Source organism: Maylandia zebra, linkage group LG3 (assembly GCF_041146795.1).
Source record: "Maylandia zebra isolate NMK-2024a linkage group LG3, Mzebra_GT3a, whole genome shotgun sequence".
NCBI lineage: Eukaryota > Metazoa > Chordata > Actinopteri > Cichliformes > Cichlidae > Maylandia > Maylandia zebra.
The window spans coordinates 64,088,741-64,115,830 of NC_135169.1; the positions used below are offsets into that span (position 1 = coordinate 64,088,741).

Here is a 27,090-nt window from a genome sequence, read left to right on the forward strand (position 1 = left end):
TGCGCGAACGGTGTCTACTTCCGGTCGAAGCGTTTTACGATAGTTACGGGTCAGAGTATCTGTTAAGATGTTAAGAATAATAAGTGTCTCTTAAAACGTTTCCGATAATGAAACATTTAATATAATGTAGAGAAAAATAAAAATAATAAAAAGATAGTTACGGATCAGGACTCCCCGATCCTTACTGCGCATGTGCAAAGTCAGACCGTACAAATCGGGTCTACCCGATCCGTACCGCGCATGTGCAGGGGTTTTCTTCTTCTTCTGTTCGTTTAATGGCAGTTTACTCCCCAGTGTACGAGGATACCGCCCCCTGCTGACCGAGCGAACGAACCGTATTGTAAACTGAATTAGCATCATTACAAACGTGTGTTAATTTTGATTTAGTGGTAGTCGAGTGTCTTTATGCTTGTCTGTGTGGAGAGGATTGATTGGAATAGTGATGATGATGTCCACTATCACTGTCAATTGTCAGTAAACACTTAATCTGGCTGATGAATCTTCACTTGACACATTGCTAAGTCAATATTATTAAGTCTGTAATTAGGCGCCATTCTTATTATTTTACGGAGCTTTTGTTCAATCGGGGGACGCTCTCTGTTGAGGAGAAAAGCATGAATTTGTTTGTATACGGATTATCCATTGTTTAAATGTCCCGGGCAGTCGAAAAGGAGGCAGAGCTGTTGAGAAATGCTAGGAGCTAACTGGGCGCTAACCGTATCATTCAAATATATTGAATGTCGCAATGTTGGCAAAGAGAGGAAGTGACGTAAGATTTGCACATGCGGGGTACCTATCGAGTTTCCGGTACGGATCGGGTAGTGACAGTCTCCTTTGAAAACTATCCAGCGTGAACTCCCTTTAGCGAGAGGGATGACGGCTCTCTGCGTTAGCTGTGTGCTTGGCTAGCAAGTGGTATTTGAGACTGGACGTACTACAGTGATAACTCAGTTCACATTGACAGTAAATACAAATTACTTTGGCCTTGTCAAGAGAACCATCTGGCATTGCTTGGAACTTAAAACTTGCCGTTCAAAAGAACCTTTTTTTATCCATTTCTGCTCACATCTATAACTGCCGCGTTGCTTCCTATTTTCTGAAAAAACGGTGCGGGCCTAAGGTCACAGGCCGGTGTGTGTGAGTGCGTTAATTCTGCGTTAAAATATTTTTGTTGCATTAACGCATTATTGCGTTAACTTTGACAGCCCTAATATATATATGTACTACGGGTGCAACAATACACAAAATTCACCGTTCGGTTCGGTTCGATAGTTTGGTGTCACGGTTCGATATTTTTTCGATGCAAAAAAATGTTCGTGCCTTCTTAATTTGTCATTTATTAAGATTATAAATATATACAGTATTTTAACTCAAAAGTACAGTTTTTAAATTTAATGTTGCTGAAACAAGAAAATAATTAAAAAAAAAAAAAAATCTATCTGATCGAGAAATCACTCATCTTTGGAAAAGAGAGTTTATTACAGAGAAATGTCTCTTTCCAAAATAAAAGCTATACTATACGCTTCTTCTGGGCTGACTCGGGTAAGGAGAATCATGTGCTAACAGCTGTCTAAATGACTCGGGTAAAGTTTGCAGCAAGCTTGTTGTTTTTGTCTGCTTCCACTTGTCTTTGCACTAGGATGATGTCGGCGTAAATGTGCAGTCATAATCGTTGTGTTCCCACTAGTGCTCTCAGCATTAATCTCGTTAAAATTACGTTAACGCCATAATGCGGTAAATCTCCCTTAACAAGTTACCGCGGATCGCCCCGTGCGTGGGGCTGGACGGCATCAACACGTTAACAAGCTAACTGCGCTAACGCACTAGTTCCCACAAATTGAGCATTGCGTGGCACATCCGACATACTGTTTTACTTTTGTCCATGACTCGCTTAATATCAGGGTCATGCTTCACATGAAAACCAAGATAGTTCCAAACGCCAGATCTGAATGAGGGTGGGGGAGGTTAAATTTCGTGTCACGTTGAGGCAGTTGCCATGTTGCAACGAGCTTAGCTTCTGTCTCGCTAGCCCCCCCCCCCCCCCCCACACACACACACACACACACACACACACACACACACACACACACACACACACAAACACACACAAGAGATAGCATCGTCAGAAGAAAAGTTGATAAAATCAATTAAAAATTTTGTAATGTTCGATACATATGCGTACCGAACCGAAAGCACTGTATCGAACGGTTCAATATCGATACGAATATTGTTGCACCCCTAATATATACATATACATATACATACATACACACACACACACACACACACGTATGTATGTATGTATGTATGTATGTAGGGTGAGGGAGGGCCTTCTCTCATCCCAACTGGCCAAAGAAGGAAAAACAAAAAGAACAAAAGACATGCTGTTGAAGAAAGCCAGAGATTAACAATAGCTAATGATTTTAAATGCAGAGAGCTGTATAAACACATAGACGAATACGATGACCTAGAAATAGTTTAGTTTTCCACATGACACTGATGAGAGAAACAAACTGAAAATATAAAAAGAGGTATAAACTGATTACATATTTAGAAGTTTCTAATTGATGATAAGTTTGTAACAAAATAATAAACAGAAATTAAATCAAAACCTTCAAATGACAGAAACACTGGAAAACCTTGAGCAGGTATAAATGTAAATCTTTATTAACATAGATGAAGAAATTTGGATTTACAAAGATTCACTGGAGGAAATGTTAAATGAAAGGGGTTAGAAAGGTTCAGGATCAGAGAAGAAATATGAGTCTGTAACTACACAAATTTTTACTTTTACACAATTTTGCTCCGTAAGCTGTAAAATTCAACATTTTATACAAAAAGAGAATAATAAGTAATGTCAACCAAAGTGGTTGTAGCTGAACAATGAGCCAGATTATTAATAGTCTATAATTCACAGAACAACAATTATACTGTAACAGCTGATCTTTAGTTTTTCTTACAACCAGCCGCTGAACATGAAGCTAAAAAACAAAACGTGCATATATTCTGAGATAATATCATATAAATTCATTTATGTTTGTAACACAGTTTGACTTTGTGTCAGTAAATCTCATGAACAACATGAAGATGAATAAACTGTAGTTCAGGTTCACTGACAGACAGCACAGACACACACTGTTGGTCTGAGTCTGAACATGATGATCATCAGAGAAATGAGAAAGAAATCCAAACTCTGAGTGTTTGACGTCTATGATGTTTATTGGTTGATGATCTTAAGTCTGAAGAGGTTGTCCGCTCTGTTGTTCAGCAGAACGCTCATTTGAACCTTGAGACTGTTTTCTTCTTGTTGCTGCTGTTGTTGGTGTTTCTTTTCAAAAACCAACAACAGTAGCAGCAACAAGAAGCACAGCAGGAACTACCAGACCAGCTTTCAGTCCACCAGATCCTCCTTTCTGAGCTGCAGGTGAGAAACAGGTGTGAGGTGTCAGGTAGGTGATGAGTGAAGAACAGAACAGAATCCATTTCCTCTTCAAACTGCTGTCAGACATTATCTACTGCACTCTGATCACATCACTCAGACCAGCTGCTTTCTACAAAGTCTCATCAACAACATCTTTAGAAACAAACATCAACAACCAGGAAGCAGCTTCACCTCTGATCACACACTCAACTCTACTCACTCACCTGGAGGAACAACACGTGGAGGGTCAATTTTAACAGGTTTATTGTCTTTGTGTGCTCCTGATGAGAAAAAGGCATGAAAAAAAATTATTTTCAATGATCCCAAGTAAGCCATCACAAGATTGGTTCAGATCTCTAGACTCGTATATTTCTAAATTCCTTTGGAAAGATAAACCCCCGCATATCAGCTTAAAAACCAAAAGGACCAAGGATAAAGGAGGACTAGATCGGACTAACTTTAATCACTACTTTTTAGCCAACAGGCTTCAGTTCATCTCTAGATGGTTAAAACACACCTACTTAGATGAACCCCGGATAGATGTACACGGTGGGCCATTTATATGGATACACCGTAATAACATGGGAATGGTTGGTGATATTAAAGTCCTGTTTGTGGCACATTAGTATATGTAAGGGGGCAAACTCCTCAAGATGGGTGGTGACCATGGTAGCCATTACGGTGTTTCCATATAAATAGCCCAGCCTGTAGAACAGGCACTATGTAATAATCTAGAAATTTCAGACCTAACATTTATCAGCTCAAACATCAAACGACATGAATGCTTTAAAAGCATCAACATCAGCTCTTCTCTAACAGCATGGTGGGAGTTTTTAAAAATAACAGTCTTGGCCCTTGCCCTGGTGGGTTCCAGAGTGTGGGGATGCCTACTGGGGTCAGCTGAGTCCCTCTTCCTGCTCCACCACACCCACACATACGCAGGGCTTGGGGTGCAGGTGTGTCACCAGGGTGCAGGGGAGGCACTCCCCCTCTGTCCCCTTCTGGCTGCCTGTGCCTCAATTTTATTCCGTAACCTAGACATCCACATTACTCATACTCTCATAACACATACAAATAGGGCCTTGGGGCATGGGTACGTTACACAGTGTCCAGAGGATGGTCTGTGTATTCAAACCCACCTCTGGTGCTGGTGCCCTACCCTCAATTTTAAATGCATATAGACACTGATGGAGGAGCCGTGCTGCTCTCTGGCAAGAAGCACCATGCCCTCCTGTGTTTTAAATGCACTTTAGAACAGCACGCAGCAACACTACATATGAACGGGCGGAGGAAGGTTTGGGGTCTTCACTCACCCCCGTTTTGTTCACCGTTGGGGCTGGGAGGAGGTGCTGGCCGTCAGATTGGGGTCTGGGATGCGGGGCCTCCCTGCTACTGCCGATAAGGAGGCGGTCTGCTTTCCTCCACCCCAGACAGAAGGGTTACATCTCCTGGGTCTGGGGGCAAACTGTACCCGGACCTGGGATATAGGGTATGTTTGCGGAGTGTGAATGTGTGTAAAGTGTCTATTTGTGTCTGTCTCCATTGGGTGAGTGCCGAGTATTTGGTTTTGTATATTCGGGTGGGAATGCATGTTTGTGTCTCCGTGCACCTGTTCGTCTATGTCAGCTTGGGTCTTAGACTTCACTGGGAACATCTCAGGCTCTCCGAGGTATGGAGGCCTATCTTCCCTCACCACACTCCCTGCCAGTGGCTGATGCCCTCAGACGTTGGTGTGTTGGTGGTTCTTGGTGTCTGGGGCTGGGCACTCATGTATGTACCGACTCACTCCAGGTGACCGATTGGCTGTCCCTGGCGCCTGTGGCCCGTCTGAGCCCCTTCAGGGGGGTGGGGTGCCCTCAGGCCTCTGGGCCTGAGGCCCGGTCCTCTGGTAGAGCTGGCTGCTGGCAGAGCCCGCGGACACGTCACTGCAACCCCCTCTCGCCTCCTCTCCTTTGCATGCTGGGTGACGTCTCGTTTGGGGCTCTCCGCAGCTCTTCCCAGGAGGGTGGCACGGTTGCCACCCTGGTGGTCCTCCTTGGGTCCTCGTATTCTGGGGTCTCTGGATGTCCATGGCCTGGATCTCCTCCATAAGTGCTTCATGCCCTCAGGGGACGGGGCTATGGCTCTCCACACTCCCTAGCAGATCGGGGTGGCTGTAGCTCAGGTGGCAGAGCCACTAACCAGAGGGTCAGTGGTTCAATCCCAGGCTGCTCTAGTCTGCATGCCAAGATACTAACCCCATGTTGCTCTCCGATGCATCCATTGGAGTGTGAATGTGTATGGATGGTAGACTACTTAGCACTTAAAAACTCAGAAAAAAGTGCTTGTGTGATTGGGTGAATGAATTAGATGTATAAAGTGCTTTGAGTGCTCAGACAGAGTAGAAAAGCACTATATAAGAGCCAGTCATGGACATGGAGAAACCTTTTGAATACAAGCGTGCTGATCCACACAGGTGTGCACACGGGTGTTCACAGACACAAGCTACACCGTTTTTGGCTGCTACCTCAAAGCACATTGTGCGCTGTCGACCTCTGTCTATTGTGTACTGCATAATAACATGTAATATTTAGTATCTACTGTTATCTACTGTTAGGTAGTATATTGTGATGGTGTTGTATTTATTATCTTGCTCTTTTCTCTTCTTTTTTTTCTTATCCCCATACAGGTGATCTAAGTGTTTTGGGGGTTTTCTTTTTCTTTCTCTCCCTCTCTTTCTTTCATTCTTTCTCCCTGTTCTATCCCCCAGTCATGTCTGTCCCGTCTGTAACAACCGAAAATAAAATAAAATAAATACATAATTATAATAAAGGTCAATCAAATGGACCAATATGGCAAGGCCATGATGATCCACTTGGCAAAGTAAATCCGCTTGGCATCTTTCTTGGCCTTCAGACAACAATTCTGATGGCTATAGATCCAAACGGGACAAGCAAAAAAAAAACAAAACCCAAAAATCCAACAACAACAACAGGTGTGAGGTGTCAGCTGTCAGGTAGGTGATGAGTGAAGAACAGAACAGAATCCATTTCGTCTTCAAACTGCTGTCAGACATTATCTACTGCACTCTGATCACATCACTCAGACCAGCTGCTTTCTACAAAGTCTCATTTCATTTCATTTCATTTCATTTTTATTTATTTCACACTTGGTACTACAAATCAAACAAAACAACCACATCTTCTGTCAACAAAACACAACAACCATGTGTGAAAAGGAGCAGGAAGAAGAAAATATTCTTATTAAACCCTGCCCCCTATCTACCTTCGAACTTATATCACCGGTGGGCACCAAAAATCAGGAACAAACTAATATTGACATTTCTCTCCGGTCGAATCCCAAACCAACATCACATTCATTCGCATTCTTCATACTGAGTTATCGTTTTAAACATATAACACTTTTTAAAACATTGTAAATTTATACAATTCTTTAAATTATAATGAAGTAAATTCCACAGTCTTATACCCCTAACCGTTGTGCTCATTAATCTTTGTGTAGTCCTGGCTAACTGATGTTTAAAATAAAATTTCCTTCTATTCTCTTCTCCCCTTGAACACATCAAAAATACTCTTTGTAACTTAAAAGGCAAAATATTATTTTTAGCCTTAAACATAATTAATAATGTCCGTAATTTCACTAAATCTCCTAATTTTAATAATTTTGATTCTATAAATAATTTGTTTGTATGTTCTCTATATTTAACATTATGAATTATTCGTATAACTTTCTTCTGTAATAGGTTTAAAGGTTTTATGGTATTCTCATATGTATTCCCCCAAACTTCAACACAATAGTTGATATATGAAAAAAACAAAGAAAAATATAAAATACGCATTGTTTTATAATTTAATAAATCTCTTATACTACCCAAAATATAAATACTTTTGACCATTTTCTTTCTAATATGTTCAATATGAGATTTCCATGTCAAATTCTCATCCACTATTACACCCAAAAAACGAAATTCAGTAACTCTTTCAATCAATTCTTCCTCTATAAACATAATGACTTTATCCTCCTTTACACGATTGCCAAATATCATATATTTCGTTTTTGTCAGATTCAAAGATAATTTATTTACATCAAACCATTTTTTTATTCTTAACATCTCAGAAGTCATAATTTCAACCAAGTCTTTCAAATTCTCTCCAGAGCAATAAAAATTTGTGTCATCTGCAAATAAAATCGAATTTAACCTTTTAGATACGTCACAAATATCATTAATATATAAATTAAAGAGTTTAGGTCCCAAAATAGAACCTTGAGGAACACCACATACAATCTTCAGTCTTTCAGAAGTATTGCCAAAATAATAAACATATTGCAACCTATTCTCTAAATAACTCATTAACCAATTCAATGCTACTCCTCTCACTCCATGGTTATACAATTTAGAAATCAAAATAGAATGTTGTATCGTATCAAAAGCTTTTTTTAAATCAACAAATACTCCCACTGTGTATTTATTATTATGTGTTGCAGATGAAATATCTTCAATAAAAGTCAACAACGCTAATGCCGTTGACCTATTTTTACGAAATCCAAATTGGTTTTCATGTATTAGTTGATATTTTTCAATAAAACTATCAAGTCTTTGTGCAAAGAGTTTTTCTAGCAATTTTGAAAACTGTGATAAAAGAGACACTGGCCTATAATTGTTAAAACTATGCTTATCTCCTGATTTATATAATGGTATTACTTTTGCCACTTTCATCAACAACATCTTTAGAAACAAACATCAACAACCAGGAAGCAGCTTCACCTCTGATCACACACACACTCAACTCTACTCACTCACCTGGAGGATCAACATGGAGGTAGAAGACACTGACGGGTTTAGCGTCCTTGCGGTTTTTTCCTTCCATGTTGACACGACACTCGTATGTTCCAGTGTCACCAATTGTCACATCCTTCAGAATCAAAGACGCGTCTCCATCCATCATCTGTCTGTTCTGCAGATCCGCCCGGTTCCTAACAGATGGATGCTGGTGATCTGGTTTGAATTGGCCATTCTGGTACAAATAGACATTCTTATCTCCCAGGTCAGGTTTGCTCCATTCTAAAGTATTGATGTTGTTGTCTGGAGCTCGACATGTCAGAGTGACGTCCTGTCCAGATTCAGCTGTGATCAATTTCAGGTCTGAAAGAGGAAACAACACAGAGCAGAGAGGTTAAAGGTTAAAGGTCAAAGTGTCGCGGTCAGTGGGGGCAGACTGTGTGGAGGGTGTTTGAAGTACCCAGGTGCGGACACAGACGAAGGAGGCAAAACTTTAACTAAACTCAAAGTGAGCCAAACATAAACTAAGGCAATGACCTAAACAAAGAGCCTAAACTGGGAAACAACTAAAGACTAAGACAAACTAAGACTCGGACTATAACTGTAACTATGAGCTATGAACATGACATGAAAAAGCTATGAAAACATGAAAGGATCTGATTATTATGAACATGACCAGTAAAAGAATCTGAAATCATGACGTGTAGCTAGAGTGACAGGAATGGTAACAGATGATGCAACACAGACTGAATGAAACACAGAGACTAAATACCCACAGGGATGAGCAGGGGAAGTGGAAACACATGAGCAAGAACAGCTGACACACATGAACCTAATGACAGGACAGGGGCAGTGAAACTAAATACAATGAACAAAGAACACCAGACTCTTTCGAAATAAAACAGGAAACATGGAGACATAGACATGACACAAACTTGACAATAAGGACCACACAGACATAGACGCATGGACCAGGGAGACAGTACAGGGGGAGATGACAGAAACAACTAAGAAAAAAAGGACTAAACTGCAACCTAGAAATTAACTAGATGAGCTAAACTAGAACACAAATGAATACAAAAGATACATAAAAACTCAAACACTGGGTCGCACGACCCAGTACCGTGACACAAAGTACAATTATGATCAGAATGATTTAGTTTAAATATTTTGTTTATTTCCTTTAACATTTGAGTTTTTAGTCATGTTGGATTTAATGAACCTCTGAACATCCACCAAGTTACCTGTGACCGACTGAGGGGGAATTTTAGCCTCATGATAAACATGCAAAGTGTCAGAAACTACAAGATGTTAGCTTCCATACAACAAAAACATGTGCTGATAATAAGTGAACATAATGTGTGAGAGAAAGAAGCCTCACGTCATGTTTACACACACTGAAACAATGTACAAGAAATTAATAATAATATTAATAATAATATTTTGGTTAGTAACATGTAAACCACCTTTTGTTTATTCGTCTTTAGACAGATTTGTGCCTTACAATTAAAGCTTACAGCAAACACGAAGATGCTGACAAACATCAAAGTGGAGCAGAGTGACGCAGTTAGCAGAGATGCTGCTGATCTGACTCTTAAGCTATAGAAACCTCTTTTTTTTCCCATTTAAACTCGACTCAATTCATGGTTTAACTTGAGGTTTAAATAAAGGTGAAAATCACAGATTACGGTAACAGATATATCAACTGGCTCTGATCCCCCGACTTTGTCCTAAGGGACAGCAGGCTGATTAAAAAAAAGGGCGCAGCACCATAAAGAGACGATTAAAAGTGTTTCTACACGCTGCTGTTCTTTAACCAGCTGCACAGAATAAAATCACGTTCTGACAACTGAATGTAATATTCAGAAAATACAAGAGAAAGTCTCATTAGACTCTTAATGACTCCACCCAGTCTCTGCACACACGGACAAACTGAACCAGTATGAAAATAACTCTACTGAACACTGTTTATCTCACAGGAAAATATCGTTTAATTTATAACAATTTAAATTATAAAACCTCACCTGCAGATACAAACACAAAGACGCTGAAACACAGCAGAGTCCCGCAGAGTGTCGCAGTTACAGGAGACATGTCTGTGTTCTCGAGTTCTGCTGATCTGACTCTGTTTTTTCTAGATGTCTGAGTCTTCTGGAATTTTCACTGTATAAACGTGCTCATAAAAAAATTCAGTGAAAAATGATACTGATCTGAGAACCGTCATAAAGGCGGTCTCAACTACACTTTGAGCAGTGTTTCAAAATCACTGCACTTTAGAAGTGTTGAAACATCCTAACCCAGATCGCAAAATCACATTAAATTAATGTTGATTCTTTAACAGGATTATCATTATGGTCAAGATTTAAATCTCAGTCTTCAAATAAATGTTGATTCATTGTTAAAATACTTATTAAAGCTGACAGTGTAATGGTAATGACATTGTTAACATTAATTTAAAGTTATCCTGTTGTGAGTGAAGTAGCGGTTTTTGATACGGACGACGCGGACGGGGGCGGCATCACGGGCATCAGCAAAAGATTTTTTTTTTTTTTTTTTTACTGGTACTCATGCTGCCCCGACGTCAAGCCAGCGCATATTGGGAATGGCACAGGCGCCGATCGGTTTTCTATCGCCCAATTGCTGGGAGTAAGGGCGCCCTCCGTTTGCGAGGTGCGCAAGGGCTGGGCGCGGAGGATTCACTGGCTGGCTGAAGCGGCATCTAATAACCAACTCGCTAAATTAAAAAACTTAAAACAAACCAACAAACACGAAAACAACAGACATTATGATACGGACTTATAATTTGCACCGATGCAAGGGCGTAGATTTGGTTTTGGCATTGGTGGGGACGGATGATTCAACCACTGAACCCTGCCCTGTTTCTTTTTTTTTCCCTTTTTGTCTTTGCTTCTTGATAAAAAAAAAAAAAAAGGGGGGGAGAAATATACTTGCTTACATAGCTGGACTGGCATACCGGGCTTTTTCCCGGTATGCCCGATACCGGCCCGATGGGCCGCTCGTGATTTTTCGTTTTTATGGGCCGATGGGGTTTTATTTCTTTTATTTTTTCAACGGTAAATGTCATTTGGCATTTTGTACAAATGTAGGCTGATAATAAATACATGATATCATTTCATTCATTTCAAAGGTTTATTTGCATGACGCACAAACAGACACAATTGAAAGGTACAAATGTGCATGACACGAATTCAAACGTGGTGCAGATGTGTGTCACAGGTTGATCTGGCTGTAGGCTGTGGCACTTGGCCAGAGGTGGCGCTGGTTGACTCGACTCCATGTTAGTGCACAAAGTAAACAGCACGCTGTAGTTGTGAAGCAAAAACGCTGAATTCGGAGAAATAAACCGTGCGAGGGGAACGATAACGACGACAAGAGTCTCCCGATCGTTTACTCTTGCTGTCCTGTGAACAACATCGGCGTGGTGTTACTTGTTTGCTGTTTTCGCGATCGCGTCACGCATGAGGATATCACCAGGTGAACTCGCCACATTTGTAAACATTTTGTTGTTCAACAGCATCAAGACTGACTGAGTGTGTTTGAGACAACCTCACACGTGTCACAGGTGACACATTTGGCGTTTTTTTGCTGGTTTTTGTCGGTAGCAGCTCCTGAAACGCAAGACTGCCACACATCTGTTCGACCAACGCCAGTTGATCTAAACGCCAGTAGATCTGGAACACCGGCTCAGATATTTGAAGTTCACACAGCTACATTCTCGCCTGAAAATATGTTAAACGTCTATTTTGCGACCCAGAAACAGTAATGAGAGTAATATTAAAACTAAGTAGCTGCAGTAGTAGCAGCTATTGTTGGAAACTGGAATTGGCTGCGCCAATCTGAGATATGGGTTTTCAATTTTGTTGTCCGGGTGGAAAAACGGGGGAAATTGGGGAGAATGGTGGCTCCGGGAGATTTTCGGGAGCGGCACTGAAATTCGGGATTCTCCTGGAAAAATCGGGAGGGTTGGCATGTACGGCCTAGCATAGCCTGTAACGTTATTATGACGGACACATTTTATGAGTGAACTTGGCTTTAAGTGAGTTACAGGTTTCTTTGAAAAATACTTTGTTATATCCAGGTTCTTCCTTTGTGCTGCCATCCTCCTCACAGCGCAGGCTTGCCGCTGCTACAACTAAACAGAGCTCCCTGATAGGCACAGCCAATCACATTGGCCATATTTGTCACATGACGTAGGACTTCAGTAGAGAACGTAATTTAACTCTTTCTGCACCGCTGGGCGAATGAGACGTTGACAGATAGATTTTTTTCTTTCTATCGGTTTTGTTTTTCTTTACTCGAAGAGATCAAATTATTGGTGGGGACATGTGCCTTCCGTCCATGCCAAATCTACGCCCTTGGCCAGCAGTTTATCTCAGCTAACGAGAGGAGAAGGCATGTGTTTGGCTCCTTCACATAGTGGACATTGAGTTGTTGTGTGGGGCACCAGTAGTCCATGTCTGTTGCTGTAACAGTAGTTCATGTTTAGAATAAAAAATCCCAGCTCACTGATTTGATCGGGGCTATAGTGCCTAAAATGTTGCATAGTTTTGCTGAGAGATCTTTTACTTTGTGGTGATCTTAGATGAGTAGTTTTATGGAAAAAAACCAGCAGGTCATTCAGTGTTCCCTTAGTGCTAATGTATCAGAGATGTTGGTGTACTATAACTGAAGTAATGTTGTTAAGTCCTTAAAGTCATATTCTTTTATTCTCATGACTGTATTTGAAGCGGTTTTTATTTTTGTATGATACCTGATTTATATGGAATATGGCTGAAGTAAACTAAAGCCTAAAATACTTCGTCATTTGTTTAATAGTAATTTAACATTATATAATTCACATATAAAACTATGAATTGTAATTTTAAATGGTTTAAAAGCATGTAGAATAACATATGTAAGCAAGTATATTTCTCCCTTTTTTTTTTTTCATCAAGAAGCAAAGACAAAAAGGGGAAAAAAAAGAAACAGGGCAGGGTTCAGTGGTTGAATCATCCGTCCCCACCAATGCCAAAACCAAATCTACGCCCTTGCGCACACACACACACACACAAAATGCATAAATGAACAGCTCTTTTTGCTTGTGATCTTTGCAACGAAAAATACTTTCTGTTTTGTCCTTTCTATTCTATCTCAGTTATCATTATTCTATTCTTCTATTCTAGGACTCATTTAAAGCAACTCTTATATGGGGAAACTTGTTTGCACCCTGGAAAAACACATTGTTTTTAAATTAGACTTCTGGGTTATTACTTCACAATTTTCCGTTACTACCACAAACTAATACGAAAAGTTATTTTCTCAAACAGGCAGTGGATCTGGACCAGTAAACAGCAGGCTCATTTTAGTCATGGAAATCATTTAACAACCAGGAGATGCCCCCTGCTGGCCACTAGAAATTATGCAGTTTTAAGACAATGTTTGAGTGCCCTGACACCTCTCAGCTTCCATAGCCATCCTTTGTGGATGAAGACCCAATAAAAACACAAGAAGTGAGCCTTATTTTGAATCTTGGAGACAGTTTATTGCCATCATGTTGTCTGCAGGTAGAGCCTGAGATTGGTTCCTGATACAAACAAAACAACAACAAAAGACAACCCAACACATACAGAGAGAAAAAACAACAATAACAAAAAAGCAACTGAGGGGGTCTGGGCCAACAGGAAGAGGGCTACACTATGATGTCATCATATCCATATCCGTGTTTCGAGTTCTGAAGCGACACTGCGCCGTAATGTCACAGATTCTGAGGTCATGATTAGAGCAGAGGTGCAGGGAATGGGCACAGCCTGTCAGTGAGGGGAGTTCTACAATGTTCTGGAATTCTGCCGAGTCATGGCTGCCATGGCAACACCCCACCCCCTCTAAGTCCCTCCCCCATTCCACCTCAAAAAACAACAAAACTAACCAAAGAAAAAGAATAATGACTAAAATCAGCTTTATGAAGTAAAACAAACTTTACTGTTTGATTCTAAATTAACCCACAAACACACACAAACAGACGCTCAACACACACACACACACACACTAACTCAACGGTTTGTGTGAGGGCAAAGAAACTCCCTTTAGCAGCATCCACAATAACCAAATATTAATGACACGTATAACTTTAGGATAATTATATTAATAAGTGAAGATGACTGATGACATCATAAACCAAAGGTCAAACATGGAGGTTGGTTAAAATACGCAGTACATGATGTGATACACAAAGGAAAAACAAACAGCCAATCAGAGGCCCAAGCTGGAAATGAAAAAAACAAATCTAAAAAATAAAAATAAAAAAAACATTTTCCCATCAGGCCCGGCAGTGGCAGCAGGATTAGCGATTGTCCTGTGATTGACCAATTCCAGAGATTCTGCTGACATCATGCTTCTCAGGCCAATTGCAATCACTTCTTTTGTTTTCATCACAATTATTGTCATCGTCATGGCGCTGACTCCCTCCTGCAGCGGGAAGGAGCACTGCCATTGGTTGGATCTAACCTTTTTATGAAAAAGCCTTAAAAGTCACAGAGCTCATAGTTGCTCCACTTGTTAACTCCCACAATCCTCTGCTTTGAGTGGGTGGAGTGTGCGCAGCATCGCCAACTCTCCCAGCTCCTCCTGGCAGTAAACTTGTCTTCATTAATTCAGTGCGAATAAAACGCACATAGGGTGCTGCGTTCGCTGGGACGCAGGAAGCTGGAAATTTGTTTCCTGTCTTACACATGTGAAGTGAACACAACACCAGCAAAAGTATGTGTGTGCAAATGTCATGTTTGAAAAACGAGAAGAAATTAAAAGCAACCTGAAACAGGTGGAGGCCACAATTTCCAGGATCCTGACGTGCCAGGAAGGCAGCAGTGAATTTTCCCATCCTTTTTGAATTGGACATAAAGTAAAAAGTGTCGCGTCCTTACAGCACGAATCTTGTATCACACCCGACATGCTGTAGTGTCTGTTACTTCTTCAAAAAAAAAAAAAAAAAAAAGCTTACTGTATATCAGCTTCTTCTTCTCTTCCTCAAAACCTTCTGCTTCTCAATACATCTCCCAGAATTCCTTCCTTATCCAGCCCTACATAAACTAATCCATCCCTTCAGGATTCTGTCTCAAAGCTCCCACATTTCCCACCTTGGGGCATCATCATGTGTTACGCATCACTTGCATTTCCCACGATTGCCAGAGACGGTGAACTTACCGTCAGCACGTTTCATGTGTTTAAAATCAGATTTAACACTTCAAATATACACACACAGCTCTTAAAAACAAACATCTGACAGATAAGACAAGCGCACCACCTACTCCTCTTCCTCTCTGCACCTCCTCTTCCTCAGGGGGGCATCTGCACTCGCCTTTCTCGCCTGCTTCTCCATTTTTGGAACTCTGCGTGTTTTAGCGTTTTTACAAAAGCCACATTGGCACTTATTGTTCCTGCACTGATGCTTTTACCCTGACTAGGAGGCGCCACACAGCCGCTTTCTTTGGTTTGTAGCACTCAGCGATGCTGCATTCAAATCACATGGGAGAAGATGTAAATACAAGTTTCAAGCTTCAATCAAAAACAGATCACAGGTGGTAAATATGACAGGAAAAAAAGGCAACATTATCAGTGTGTTTTTCAAAGAATTAAATATTGAGAAAATGTACTCACATGTAATATATATGTTTCTGCATATTTTTTTCTCAAATTTAAATCAATATTTAAGTTGTTGAACTGTATACTTTTTTTTTTGGTTTGCAGCAGATGCTAAATACAAGCACAGTGGGCTCTATTGTATTTATGATTAAATAAACGAGTAAAAATAAACTTCATTTTAATATTAATCACCATTTGGGAACTGCTCCAGATTAAACTCTTAATCATCAGTTTGAGGGTTGAAGTGAGTTAAACAAGCTGTACAATCTGTAATTCCCATGGAACTTGAATGCAGCGTAGGCTAGGCTAAGCTCACAATTTCACCTACTCTTCACTTGCTAACACTAAAAAAAAAAAAAAAAAACTCTTCTAACCCAGAAACACCACCCTACTAACAAACATACTTGATCTTTAAAAAGAAAATTAGCTTCACCAGCAGACACGTTGGCTTTAAGGCACCTTGTTAACACGATGATCGACACCCGAACACCAGCCATCGGTGAAATTTAAAAAATAAAAAAAGGCTAAATTACTACGTGATCAAAGTCTGACAGAACAACATAACAGATAAAATAAAATAAAACAAATTCAAAATCACTTTTTGCACGTCAGTGTCGCTAACAGCTCACCTTTGCTAATTCAAGCTTCACACACACACACACACACACACAAGCACAAACACACGCAGCAGGACAGAGGATACAGGGTGTGTAAAAGTGCTCAATTGCACACACGCGCGCACACTCTCAGCCGATTCTCTACAGCATCAGGATTGCCCTGTGTCCCGCAGCCAATCAGGAGTCTCCGTATTCAGGAGGTCAGAGGTCAGATCGGCGTCTCCTTGTTGTTGTTTTTGAGGTCCGGTGCGCTGAACTGCCGCCTCATCCTGGGCGGAGTGTTGAAGCTCCACGCCCCCGGCGGTGGCATAATGCCAAGTAGCATGTCAGCAGGAAGGGGTGGAGCCCCTGAGCGCGGCAGGCTGTGGTAATGGGGGTGAGGGTGAGGTCCAGGCTGGAATGGTGCATTGTGGGGGTTGTAGTAGGGATGGTGGTGGTGGAACTGATGGTGCTGGCGTTGATTATAATGGAAGCCTCCATCTCTGTCTCTGTCCCTGTCTCTGCTTCCTCCTCTGCCTCCTCCTCCTCTCTCCCCACCTGGCCCAGGTCGAAATCCCCTCCTCTGTCTTGGTCACCCCTGGTGGCCACCATTGCCACCACTGCTGAAGTGCTGGTCATTGTCGTAGCTCCCGTTCCCCTGTGGCGAGCTGTCCAGGGAGTTGCGGCGGTAACGACGCTGCTGGTTTTGGTTGTTGCCCTGGTTGTTGTAGTGATAGCCACCCTGGTTGCCCTGGTTACGCTGCTGCCAGGCGCGATGAGGACTTGGGGTGCGCATGCGAGGGGGCTGAGCTGGGAAGGGGAGGGGCAAGAGACCAGGCAGTTGACCTTGTGGGGGAGGTGGAGGTGAGGGAGAACCTTTAGCTTCTCCTCCTCCATTCTCCTTCTGCTCAACACCATCACCTCCTCCTCCCTCCCCCAGACCGAGAGCTTGCAGAGCGGCACTGGCGGGTCCCCATGACAGCCGATGGGCAGGGTTACTCTTAAAGGGAAACTTGAGCTTGCATTCCTGCGGAGGGATGAAGCGTTCTGACCTGGAGCTGGGGGAGGAGTAAAGTTAGGGACAGAGCACAGACTGTAAATTAAAGATGGTCACAGCATAAGCAACCGACTCGACTAAGTACAGATAAACAATCATTTGAAGGGTTTATTGATGACGATCGTTTGCAGTGACTTCTATTGGAACCCTCGCCATCACGGTATGGCCACACCCCCGAGCTCACCTTGGCTTTGGTTCTGTCCTCGCAGCTTCTTGGTGATGTTCTGCTGCTGCAGGTTCAGGAGGCGCTGCTGCTCCTTTTTCATCCAGCGGAGGCGTCCTCTCCTGAACGCCGGGTCCTCCTCCATCAGCCGCTGAACTCTGACCTCTGGATGGCTAGGGCATTCATCATCCCCGTCCCTATCTCCATCTCTCTCTCTCTCTGAGGGGACTCGCCTCCCTCGCCGTTCAAGTCGTCGTCCTGGAAACAAGTCAAACAACGGTTAACTCTGGTGGTGATGGGTTGAAGGGGCGGGACAGGAGGTGCGAACATACCTGAAGAGGTATGACGCTCTCCATCTTGATCATTCTGTCTCTCAGAGCTTTGATCTCCTCGTCCTTCATGTTGTTCTGCAGCTTCACCTCCTGCAGGAGTCGCACACATTTAGCTCTGCTCCTCTAGCGCCTCTCAGGTCGTGAAGAAAACAAGATTAGCATAACTCACCTCCAAAATATCTGTCAGCTTATCGATGTGAGCCTTCAAGTCGTACACGCCTGCCTTTTCTCCACCTTCCCCTGTCTCTCCTCCTCCACTACCACCACTTCCTCCTCCTCCTCCCCCCTCTTCAGCGGGAGGGCTCCTCTCCTCTCCGATGCCCACAGTGTCGCAGACGTCCTGGGCCACAGCCCTCCCTCTCGTTGGTGTCCTTCTTGGCGTACATGCGGCACAGCTCCTTCATCTTGACAATGGAGAGCGCCTCGATCTCCTGACGGGAGTGACGGAAGTCTCCCAGAGCCACCTGAGGGGGGCGCCACATACAGAGGAACAGGTTTAAAAAAAGAAAAAAAAGCTCCTCCTCTAATGTCCTCTGGACTGTTTGTGCTGGTTAATTTTACTGTTCTCCAAATCTCTCCACAGACTGCTAAACAATCAGGAGTGGAGCAACCAAACTTGGCACGCAGGTACATATTAGGGTCCCGAGGTTCTTATCTACATCAGACACTATGACATAATCATGTGGCCTAGGAACCTCATATCGACTGGTTACAATAACCCATTTTTAGCATCTATGCACCTGTCCACTGTAAGGTTGCGTGACCACAACCTAGCAATGGACTTCAGTGGCATCTACACCGTAGAGCAGGGCCTGAGTGCACAGAACCCACAAAAATGGGCAAATCTGAACCCACTCAGGTTTATAATTTGCCTCTGTATGTTCTGGTGCGATATCTTAAGACGATCACATATTTTACCTCACACAGGCTGAACAGACCAATCAACACTGTGCCATGGGTACTAGCTCTACTACCAACCCTCCGAGAACTCTGTGCTCCAGTTTTAGTGAGTGGACTTATTTCTTTACACTTAATCGCAGGCACCAGTGTCAGTGTGACACTCCCGTACAGTCCACGGATGCATGTTTTTAACTCTTAAATGCTACAGTCCAGGCTTCAAAATTTGGAAAGGAAAAGGTAATGTGGCTTTACTATGACTACCTTTTTTAAAGAGTTTATGGTTACACAGCAAGGTCTGTAACAATCTAGTGATCCTGGTTTTATTGGAAAATGCATCATGTATGATTTTCACAATTTACCACTTATTTGTTGCGTTTGACTGGAGCTATGGAGTCTAACTAACAGAGTCTGTCTGACTTAGTCATGGACCAAATTGGTCCAACACTACAGACCAGTGTCAAGTGTCCACCTGGAGCCATCTCCAGGAGGGTTTGGGTTTTGAAAGGTCCAGTGTATTTTTAAAGGTAAAGTTTTAACCCTTTGCCCCTGAATGTAGAGATATAAGAGTATTTATGAGAATAACTTCTAAAATGTTTATCTGTCCCTCTGAAACCAGTCAGAGAACACTCTGATATCACGTGTGTGTTTGTGAGACCTCGTAGCAGATCTCTTTGACGGCCTGCATGCGGAGGTCCTCCATGGTCACCCGTTTGGGGTCTTTGCTGATCCTCCTCCTCTGAGGGATCTGATACACTCGCAGAGGCTCCCTCCTCTTTCCGCTGCTGGGCAGACCACAGCGTTTCACTATGGACTGCACCTGGACACAGACATACAGGTGAGACAGGTCAGCTCACAGGTACATTAATCTGCTCCAATGACTGTCCCTGTCAGCAGAAAAGCTTGCTTCACGATCCTATCAGGTCTCTATGGGATGTCACAGCTACATGAGGAGCTATGAACGAGGAGATTATGAGGAGCTGATACCTTGTTGGCTGGCAGCTTCTCTCTCAGGGAGGAGATGAGCCTCCAGCTCTCCTCACAGGATCGTTTGTCCGAGTCGTCCCCGCTGTCGCTGTCTGCGTAGGCTACTGCACACACAGAGAAGGTAAAACACCTGAAGCAGTCACCACACGAGCTCACCTGAAGGAGAAACTCACCAGTCTGTGCTGCTCCAGCAGCAGGTCAGCCTCCTCCTTCTCTTTACGGTACTGAGTCTCCACGTCCTGCAGTCTGCAGCACACACACACACACACCAACCAACCAATCAGACGATCAATAATCAGGAAACAGCTCTGATATCTGACGTGGTTTACAGTGTGTCTACAGATGCTATCTGAAAACCACACTTCAGGGTCTAGTAAAGGTGCATCTACCTCTTCTCCATCTCCAGCTTGATGTCGATGCCTTGTTTCTCCAGCAGCTCTTTCTGCGCGTAGTTCCAGTCCTCCGGCTCCCCCTGCTGCTCCATCGTGGCGCTGCGCTCCCTGTCCAGCCTCGCCTGCTCCGGGTGGTTGAACCGAAACACGTGGTTCTTCCCCATCACAATGCGGTTACCTAGAGACGGAAACAGACAGGAAACGGAGTCTGAGGTCTCCTGCAGGTTTTGGGTGGTGTGTTTACTCCATCGATCAAACCTGCTTTGTTTTTCATGTTCGTGTGTAATAAGCTGTAAACTAAAGTGAAACCTGATGTAACAGCTGCAGGAGCAGTGTAATGGCAGGTGCTTCCTGTTTGTTTAAAGCCGCAGTGAACTCGTAAGAAAAGCTGCCGGGTGTGTTTCTGTACCTTGTTTTAATACGACAGCATCGGTGATCTGCTTCCCGTTAACGTAGGTCTCTGCTTCAACTAACGGCTCCAGAGTGACCACCACTGCAGAGGGAGACACAGACAGTCCAAGCAAAGCAAGAAAAACTCATCAGGAGAACTGAAACACAGCTCTGTGAAACACAAGGAGACCGGCTCTGTCTGATATGACACATGAGCATGAAACAGTCTGATGGGAGGACTCGCAGCAGTGACGGAGGCTTTATCATGGACCTTAATATCTGGGCTTGTATCCTGTAACATTACTAGAAAGGTTCATCCACAATCCAGAGACAGAGACCTGGATCTGAAAAGGGGTATGTCCACAACTACAGAGGCCTCTCGGTCTCACATACAGACATGCACTGAAACCAGGGATCGTGCTACAGCGCACAGGGTAACAGCAGCAGACACACACACACAGATATACAGACAGAGGGTGAGGAAGGGGTGTCTGGGACAGGAGGAGGGAGGCGGGGAAGGCACAGGAAACATGGGTGTGAACATGAGGATGATGTCACCATGACGAGTAGCAATGACTAATACCTGACAGATTTCCTGGCAGCTTTCACAGAAAGAGAAGAAGAAAGAGTCACTCACTGAGCGCGCGCACACACACACACACACACACACACACACACACACACACACACACACACACACACACACACACACACACACACACACACACACACACACACACACACACACACACACACACCTGTTTATAACTTTTAATGAAAACAGGAAGAGAGCTGCAGCTTCAGACTCTACACACAGTCCGAGAACAAAAAACTACAGCCTGGACACAGACCAGACCTCTAAGGTGAGACGCTCACCTTGAATCTATATATACATATATAAGTGCTCAAACTTTTCTTATCAGCATGTTCTGGCTGCAAAGTTTCGAATCCACACATCATGCGGAGCCATCATGTGGTACATAAAAGCACTGCAGGACCTTCTTTGTCCTTCTGGTCTCAAACTCTTCAGAAACCTTCTCAGAGAGGCTCGAGTGTGCTTTCAATATTTAAAGATGATTATAAGCCAGTGGAATCAGGAGGTGTAATGTGACAGAAGTCAAGAGCACATTTGTCTGCCACTGTGACTCATTCCAGACTTACACATGTTAATGATCAACTCAGCTGCCTGCAGGTCTGACTTTAACCCCGGCTGCTGCTGAAACATGTCAGAAACTTTACTTTGAGGAGTGATGCAAATCAAATCTGATTAAAAATGCATTTCCAGATCCATGTTTTTATTTCTGTTAGTCTCACACTGCCACAGCAGCTCAGCATGACTCCCAGTTTAAAATCATTTTTATTTATGTCACACTGGCCCCTCTGTCTGAAACAAGCTGCTGTAGCTCCTTTCTTTGACGGCAGACTCCCCCAAACAGACCGCAGGTGTGCTCACAGGTATACTATTGATATGACCTCTTTATGACATCATATAGATCCTATAATAGAAACAAAAAGTGTGCGCTGTGCTTTGTGTGTAGGGCAGACTGCTCACAAGGATTACTGACAGCTATGCTCACTACATCATTAGAAACTCACACCACGTTTAATAAAAAGAAAAACTTCCAGCACTGGAACAGGAGATCTATGGCAGCAGATTGTAGAAGAGGCCAACTATGATGCAGCAGGTAGTAACGATGATAAGTAAGTAATTTGTACAAATGTAGTTTGTATTTTTATTCTTTTATAACTTCAGATGTTAAACAGCTTCAGGTAACGTGTAGAACATGTTTCTCTGGTGTGTATAAAGTACTGAAGGACCCATGGTTCATAATGAGGTTATTGCACAGTGAACTACAGGAGCTGATCAAACCACAGGACTGAGGCTGCTTAAACTCCGCACAATGAAGCTGTGTGACCACAAAACAGCAGTGCAGCAGAGCAGAGACAGCCAATCAGGCATCAGAGTGTCAGACATGTGACCAGGTTTATACAAGGAGTAAAAATCTCACCTTCTCCCTGCTCGTTGGTCTCACTGACAAAAACGCAGTGAATCTCCTTTATGAACTGACCCGACAGTTTAATGTCCACGTCCTGCTGCCCGACCCTGGCGCGCGCGCACACACACACACACAGACAGATGAAAAAACTAATGTAAACACCTGCCAAGCTAGTTATACAACTCCACCAGGAATAAAGATGAAGGTGCAACTTCTCCTGCAATAAAACTAACGGAGGAGCTTCTGATGTCCAAGATCATAAAGTAGTTGTTAGATAACAGCGAGTGTCGTGTCTGATAAGATACGTAATGAAACTCATTGTTCTCCACGATGACTCTGTGGATCATTATCGGTGTGGTAACCTCTGCACGAGCAGATTTCTGCATGCACTACATGTAAACAGTGTCATTACTTTTTCTACTAATGAAGTAAAGCAGCTAAACTAGTGATGGACTTGTGTCTGTGTGTAATTTGTTGCTTTCACATGGAGATGAGCTGAGGCGTCTCTGACGTTTGGTCTCTGCACAGGATGGCTAAAACGTTTCACACTTTAGACTCAATTTATCAGATTTTCTGAGCAAAGACCAACAAAATGATCAAATAACTGATGAACTAAATGACCGATGATGAAATCACTGCTGACCTGGTCACTCCCTCCTTGATGTAATAGAGGAGGCACTCGGACATCAGAGGGTCTTCATTCAGGTTGACCAGGTGAGGCGTCTGTAACACACACAGACATTACATTAACTTTAGTTTTACATGATGGGGTCATCTTTTTCCCCCTTTAAAAGTGAGGCGGATCCACACAGTGAGAGTGGAAGATAGAAAACACTAAACACGATTGGATGCTGTTAACTTTTAACTAGTACTAAACATGTGACTGGAGCCAGGACTGCATTCAGTCAGATCCTTTTATAAGCACTTTTATAAACAGCATCATTTACCAAAGTGAACAACACACCATGAATGAAGACAACACTACTAAAGTGAATGTTGACACTGAGTCGAAGTTCACCTGAAGTCATTAAAGGTTGTCAGATGTCGTCTTTATGAGGGAAAGAGTTAAAGATGTTCGGTGAGGTGGTGGTACGGAGAGAAAAGCTGCTGCACGATTTATCGTCTCTGAGTTTTAATCTGGATTTCAAACATCTGCTCAGCAGACTGCAGCGATTTTACTGCAAAGACCAGAGAGACTTAAAATCAAACAGTGACATCATCACTTCTAAAGCTGAGTGCGCGTCGACACAGGTGCTTATGAGCAGCAGACACTCGGCTCTGACTGGACGAACACTCCCAGGCATGAAGTAAATTACATCTGGCTCTGTATTTAGATTATGTAATCATCTTATATTTTATATATTTGTAATTTATATTTTATTGTGATTTTACTGGAAAGCACTTTGGTGTACTTCGGTCTTAAAAATGTGCTATATGATTGATTGTAAAATCAATTTATCGGCTGTTCTAACAAAACACACCAACTCAAAGAGTAGCTTTAACCTGACATAAAGGTGAATCCAAAAATTAAATACACTGTTTTAAAATACCAGCAGGAGTTACAGCTCCTAACAAATACCTGCATATCGTGTGTCAGCAGCCAGGGATCACACAATCCTAAAGTTAAAGTATTACTAAACCAGTCCCACAGACTGTCAGAGCTTACATAATAACATTTTCTGCAAAGATGTCTGCAGACACAGAACAGACTGACAACAGTATATATAGAGAGAAAGGGTTAAATATACACTCACTCCTTTAGGAGAGAAGACGCCCAGCGTTCCTCCATCTTCCTTTATGGACACGCCCATCTCTGCCAGCAGGGGCTCTCTGAGGGAGCGAGCGAGAGACAGAGACATCAATCATCATCCATTTTTTTTCTCCCTCTGTGTTCGTGTTTCCAAATGTTTTCATCTGTGAGTTAGTGAACAAACACACTCAGCTTTTCCACCTGTGCTGTAAACACTACAGTTCCCATGAGCCTCGTCTGCCACAGTGGATAAAGGGTCGTTAAACCTTTTTTTGCCTTCATGAACAGTGGGAAACGCCAAAAGATGTGTCACTCTGCTGACACAAAACCTCGCATGGTAGCTGTTGCCGGGTCACAGACATGAGTTGTTGTTTTTTATCAGTGTCAGTGCAGAAGCGCCAAGATTTCAAGCTAATACAGAGGACGATCCAGCAGCTTGAAAAGATGAGACTTTTTCCACTTCTACACCTGCCCTGAGGTTTTGTCTGAGTGGCTCAGGAGAAAAAGAGCTGCCCTCAGCAGCGGCATAAATGCTGATGTTCATGATATCGTCGTTACGTTTAAGAAAGTAACAGGTGACACCAAAACATGTTCACTATATTAACTACGGACAGAGGCAAACATGTAAAAAGCTCAGATTCAAATAAAACTAACCTCTCCAAACGAATAGATTCTGTTTTTCTCAGTTTCTCCTCCCACGTCTCGTTCAGCTCAGCGATGATTTTCTCTGTTTCCTACATGCAAAAACACACACATGTATTGTAAACATATACCAATAAAACTTCTTCATTCTCATTCAAAGAAGGTGAAATAGTGCTCAGCAACTCCTGTTTGCAGTGTAATCACAGATGTACAGAAAACTTTTGCTGAATTTCTCTTAAACTGAGAAAAACTAAAAATATGAGGATTCCCAGACACGTTCTGAAGTTTTAAGTCTGTTTTTTCTCATTCTTTTCAATCGATTTCCAGAAAACTATCAAAGAAGTAATAGATTTCTCTGACAGTGGAAGTCACACTGGATCTAAGAGTATATGTTTCTCAAATTTAGATATGATGGAATTATGACCCGGAAAAGTGCGAGGTGATAAAACGTCTCGCCCTACCATCAGTCTCTCAGCTGCTTCCTCTTTGCTGATGTTCTCTGTGGACTCTCCCTCCACCCTTTCCTCTCCATCCTCAATCAGCTGATCACGGTCAGCAGGCGTGTCACCTTCAGATGCCGGCTCAGCGCCTGCACAGGAAATAAAACATTTAATTATGAAAACATGATGAACCACTTCTGTATTTTTTAAATTTAAACTAGTAAAGACAAAGGCACAGTCTTTTTGGATTCCCAATAATCCACATAAACATATAGAGTGACCTGGAGGGGCGGAGCCATTCTCAGGCGTGATCCCATTGGATGTGAGAGCCAGCTGGAGAGGGGAGGGGGACGCACCTGCGACACCACCGGGGCCGTTGATGTTGTTGTTGTTGTTGACTTTAAGAGACACAGAAAGAGAGCAGAGAAGAAGTGGTGAAGAGGAGGAGATTTAATTTCTAACATGTTGGAATCTCAGCAATCCTGGTTATGTAACGACAGCTTGTAAATATCTTCTCACACACACACAGTTGCTGTTGTCTGTAAATAACCGTCTCTACAGCATACTGCACATAGACGTGCTGTTCATACCAGGTCCAAATGAAAGAACAACAGCATGTGATGTGTACAGTTTATTAGGCCGTAAACAGACTGCATTCCATGTTTATATGAAGCACAGTCTGAGTATCACATCCACAGCGTTTGCGTGTTTAGCAATGCATAAGGTTCACAATAGAAATGAACTCTGCTGTCTGAGAGGAGCTTCTCTGCTTCTCCAGCTTTTTATGAGCAGTGTTGATGCGCAGCACATTTCTAAGCTTTTTCTTATAAATAATCATGATGGATTCACAGCATCGCAGACACCAGATATTTAAATGCTTCAGAAAAGAATCAATGTGCATGTGACACTTAGGAACGGGACTTTTTCATACCAAGAAATCAAAACCACACAGCAGCAAGTTAATGATTAACCTCATGTTGTGGATGTATTTAGAGTATTTAGAAATACTTCAGTCAGAGCATCATCTCATTAATTGTTTTTTTCATGTTTGTTTTGACATTAAACTTTATTGTAAGACCTGCAAGAACAGACGCACTGATCCTGTTTTTGAAGCTGAAAGAATCTGAAAGAGAATTTGAACCCGAACGTCAGACTGAACAAGCAGATAAGGTTCATTATTCTGTATGTGTGCATACCAGCATTGTCCAGCAGCTCCTGCAGGCCCTGAGAGAACAGCAGGTTTCTCAGTCGCTCCACTTCGGCCTTCAGCTCTCTGATCAGTTTGGCATTTGGATCTTCATTGATCACAGCGTTACAGCGAATCTGTTTGGCACGGTCAGCATATCTGGAACCGAACCGGACCGAATTAGATTATATTAATCTGACTATGCCAGCTTTGCAACATACCCGCTGCCTGAAAACACATTAACTGATCCATAAAAAGCCTCATAGACAGATTACACCAAGTAACTGACCTCAGAGTGCTCAGTGTTTCTTCGTAGTTGATGTCAGCAGGACTTAGCGCAGCAATCATTGCTGTGCGAGAGTTTCCTCCTGAAAGAAGCACACATCAAACCTTTAAGGTACTTAAACTTTGCCTGATATTAA

General features: G+C 42.7%; 2 protein-coding genes across 2 annotated transcripts; both read right to left on the bottom strand.

Annotated features, from left to right (window-relative positions):
• Nucleotides 1-2,644: 2,644 nt before the first annotated feature.
• On the bottom strand, nt 2,645-10,380 carry LOC112431026 (programmed cell death 1 ligand 1). Its single transcript, XM_024799566.2, has 4 exons — nt 10,226-10,380; nt 8,223-8,564; nt 3,646-3,702; nt 2,645-3,418 (listed from the first exon to the last, which is right to left on the bottom strand). Exons 1-4 carry the CDS (start codon nt 10,293-10,295, stop codon nt 3,333-3,335), a joined length of 555 nt encoding a protein of 184 aa, XP_024655334.2. The 5' UTR covers nt 10,296-10,380; the 3' UTR covers nt 2,645-3,332.
• A 3,338-nt stretch (nt 10,381-13,718) lies between these two features.
• LOC101480494 (kinesin-like protein KIF1C) lies at nt 13,719-27,044 on the bottom strand. The gene is given in 19 exon segments (XM_076882084.1): nt 13,719-17,493; nt 17,677-17,877; nt 17,880-17,913; nt 17,988-18,077; nt 18,157-18,355; nt 18,357-18,451; nt 19,543-19,704; nt 19,872-19,972; nt 20,041-20,117; nt 20,261-20,441; nt 20,673-20,756; nt 22,663-22,757; nt 23,294-23,373; nt 24,405-24,480; nt 25,055-25,134; nt 25,504-25,631; nt 25,764-25,880; nt 26,679-26,827; nt 26,958-27,044. Coding segments are annotated over 19 exon segments (2,781 nt in total). The 5' UTR covers nt 27,017-27,044; the 3' UTR covers nt 13,719-16,720.
• Between the last annotated feature and the right edge of the window lie 46 nt (nt 27,045-27,090).